The sequence below is a fragment of the Terrapene carolina genome, unplaced genomic scaffold, assembly GCF_002925995.2.
Source record: "Terrapene carolina triunguis isolate 2854851 unplaced genomic scaffold, T_m_triunguis-2.0 Scaffold50261, whole genome shotgun sequence".
Lineage (NCBI taxonomy): Eukaryota > Metazoa > Chordata > Testudines > Emydidae > Terrapene > Terrapene triunguis.
In genome coordinates, this window is record NW_020714612.1 from 1 (window position 1) to 3,949 (window position 3,949).

A 3,949-nucleotide genomic window follows, 5' to 3' on the forward strand; every position below is an offset into this window, starting at 1 on the left:
GCTTTCAGCAGTAGCACAGTCTAAAATGGGAGATTATCTCACATAAGGGGGAAATAGAGGATGAGATTTAAAGACTCACAAGTTTATGTTATAGTCTGTTGATTCTTGGATATCTATCCCCACAGCAGTAAATGAAAATAGAAAGTACCTGCTGAAAAAGGCATGAAAGCCTCTTGCTTTACAAACTTTCCTTTGGAGTCAAGAAAATGCTCAGGACTGAATGTATCTGGTTTCTTCCACTGAGATTCATCCTGCAGTACAGAGGCCAGTAAGGGGATGATGTAAGTTCCCTGTAAATCAAGTCAGTGGAGTTATTCCATAGGTCAATATGGTCTCTTGACTATAGCTTGGTATAAGCATTTAAGCTACAGTAAGTGAATGATGCTATGGCAAATACTGCCACGGGACTTCCAATGCGATTCAACATTAATCAATGGACCAGGACTTAAAAGGGTCAATCAGCTGAACCGGGACTTTAACGATGTCGCAGAACACAAGAAAAGCAATGCCACAAACTGTTCACCTTTGGAATAAAGTAGCCTTTAAGAGTAACATCCTCAGTAGTTTCATGAGGCAAGTCCATGGGCAGGATATTAGCGAACCTCTGAATTTCATGGACAACTGCATCCGTATACGGCATTTGAGTTCGATGTTCGATTCGTGGCTGGGCTGATCCTATAACTCTTGCGATCTCTTCTTGGACTTTGCCTGAGAAAATATAATAGAGATCAGGATTCAGTTATCTCCAAGCAATGCTGCTATGAATTGTGGCTTTGAGAGGTGCACAAGCGCATGTTAAAGTGCTATTGTAAGCTCTCCAAAATCTGTCTCTTTCCAGAAATAATGGGGTACTGATGATATTAGAGCTTATAAACATTTATTTGTCAATATCAAAACTAAATAGAGAACTTCTGAATACACAGGTAACCTATCCTATTACTTGGCTTGCCAAAGAATAATAGACAGTCATTTAAACTAGAGCTGGTTGCAGAAACTTTGATGGCACATTCTGTTGGAACATGTCCTTCTGTTAAAACTGAAATGCTTCATGAAATCATGTCAATCTGTTGAAATTTTGTTCTGGAAGAAAACTGAGGAAAAGTACATTCTGGCAATGTCAAAAATGGCACATTTTTAACATTTTTTCAGTGAAATATTTTGATTTTTTTTGGTCTGAAACTACTTTTTGTTTAGAAATTTTAATTTTTTTTGCATTACATGACGTTTTATATGATAATATAATACAAAATTAAAATGTCAACTTTTGACATGAAACATTTTGATTTTGTTGAAACAAAATATTTCAATTGCCCCAAAACATTTTTTTTTTAAATTTTCCCCTATGGGGGAATCTCAAAAGCCTTCATGAATGGAACTTCCATCTTTGCACAGTTCTATTTTAACCATCAGAGCACTTACAAACATTAACTAGTTAACTTCCCAACAATCCCGAGATTCATGAGTACTATTATCCTCATTTTCACAGAGGCTGGCAAGGCCACAGTCAGGTTCAGCATTCAGGAGTTCATAGCACCCAGGCCTGTGTCAGACCACTAGATCATGCCCTTCTGTACTTAATCAAACACACGGGAACGGGCTGTGGGCCACTGTGAAATAAAATCTTTACTAATCACAGATCAAACAGTTTTCAATGCCTTTGCACTGAGGCTTCCCTGTTGACTGTCAGTTTCATGCACGAAGGATTTTTCTCGTGGTGTCCTGAAGCAGCCTTCAGGCAAGAAGCCACGAAGTAGAACTGGAAAGGAATGATCCTGTGAATGTCAGAAACAGAGTTCGAGATGTGCAGGCAATGTTTTTGTGTGTGGTGATTATAAGAGCCAAAGAGAAAGGAGTTAAGGGAAGCAACTGAAAAAGCATAAAAATAAAACCAGCAACCAGAAAAAAAATCTTGCTTTATTATAGAACCAAACTCTGGGTCCTCCAGAACATAGGTGGCCAGAGTTTGACCTCACCTCATTGTAATCAGGAGTAACTCCATTGAGACCAGTGGAGCTGTAGTGATGTAAATGAGAGCTGGTGGTGTGTGGTCTATATATGCAAGTCATGCCCAACTTACTGTGCGTTGCCCAAAGAGCTAAAGATGTTAATATGACCCTGTCACTGTTCAACATTAAAGAGTGTTAAGCAAGGTTTGGAATTTGATATACAGAGGCCTTGGCCTGCCTAGTACCATGGCAAACAAATTAGGAAATTCATGCCAATGGTTAAAAGTGTATTGATTGAAATATACAAAAGGGAAAGAATCAAAACAAGGCAAAAACCATTGCAACTAAAATGGAGTGATTATGCAAAACAAAAAATGAAAAGCTGTCAAAGTCTTTTATTTGAGAGAGTGGTTGAATATTGGTTAAAATTTCTTATTCTATCTAACGGTCCTTCTTGGTAGGCACAAACGGATTATTTCTGTTCAATTTTGAGTCGGGAATACATTTGCTTTCCTGCTTTTGACAAGAACACACAGAAACAGAGGGGAGAGAAGAGATAAGATAGGACAGGTGGGGGAAATACAGCTTTTGTTGATGTTCTCGGAATACAGGGCAGTGGGTCAGTCACAGACAGATAGATGCTTTAAGCTGGCAGGTTGGGCCATGACAGCTGTTGCTCTGGACCCCAGCTTGTTTCCCCGACCAGGAACATCATCTGGTTGGTTGGCTAATGTCCCTCTCCTTCTTGGGACAACCAGAGCTGGATGGGTTGTCTCACCTGGTCATGCAGTTGATTTCAGGATCAGGTGAAAAGCGCGCACACACACACACACACACACACACACACACACACACATTGTGTGGGATGGAAAGAGACACAAGAGGGAGGGGAAGACAGAACAAGATCTCACATGTATCGGGTTGGGTCCTTGCTGGGGAAGTGGTGATGGTCAAGCATCCCTACTGGCGTATTAAAGTCTGAGTGTTATGGTAAAAATCCTTCTGCTGCAACCGCGGTGGTTGTAGAAGTTCCTTTTTTAACTTCCCAAGTGTCTTTTTAAGGCCCACCCCAAGAGTGGCGGGTAGAACGGTCCATCCTCTCATTATTTTGTGCACCAATTAGGGCTAATTTCCAAAGTAACAATTTTGATCCATTGATTTCTGGTTCCCTTTTCCTCTTGTTTACTAGTCACGCTCATAACAGTGTCCAGTAGACACCTCCTCCCCCCTGTTTCAATTAATTCCGTTTGTCTCCTTCTTAAATCTTTTCTTAAACAATTGTCTATAACACGTGATTGTGACAATTCATGACCCTTCACCCACTTTCCACGGGGTAGGCTCACAATTCAAGTAGGTCTGTGTGGTCTCAATTATTACAACTGTGTTCACAGTTATGACCATTTAAATTCTGCTCTGAATTGTTCTGCTTTTCAAGAGCAAAATTCTAGTGTAAGTCTGGAGCAATGCTAATGAGTAGAATGGAATAGCTCCGGGTTTACACAGGTGTAACTGAGATCAGAATCTGGCTCTAAGGAAATAAAAGCATAACCCACTGGTAAGTGATTGTTCCATGTCCCACTCTGTGCCTGATCTACTGAGGATATGGATCTGTTACAGCTCTCTGCGGTCAGGCCTGACTCTTTAGCTCTAACGCTGTAGCAGTTTATGCTGTTAGCTCCCCAGCTTCCCTGTTCAACCCTCCTGTGCCAGCCAAGCTAGCGGCTGTCACAAAAGCACTTACTCTGAATTTGGGGGTATTTCATCATTAGCAGAAGTCCCCAGCGCAGCGTGGTGGAAGTGGTCTCCATGCCAGCAATAAACAAGTTTTGCACAAGGCTTATTAAGTTGGCATTATGGAAATATCCATTGGGATTACTTTTCTCCTAAAAAAAAAAAAAAAAAGATGAACACACTAAGAACTCCAGTGGGCAGTTATAATGTAGAGAGCTAAAACATATTTACTAAATAATAAAGTATATAGTAAAAAATAAATGTAAAAGAAC

At 40.3% G+C, this 3,949-nt stretch overlaps 1 protein-coding gene across 1 annotated transcript; it reads right to left on the reverse strand.

Annotated features, from left to right (window-relative positions):
- Positions 1 to 148: 148 nt before the first annotated feature.
- Positions 149 to 3,829, reverse strand: LOC112120917 (cytochrome P450 2K1-like; the record flags this gene model as incomplete). Its single annotated transcript, XM_026646972.1, has 3 exons — positions 149 to 290; positions 524 to 708; positions 3,688 to 3,829. Coding segments are annotated over 3 exons (469 nt in total), but the record flags the coding sequence as incomplete, so codon positions are not given.
- Between the last annotated feature and the right edge of the window lie 120 nt (positions 3,830 to 3,949).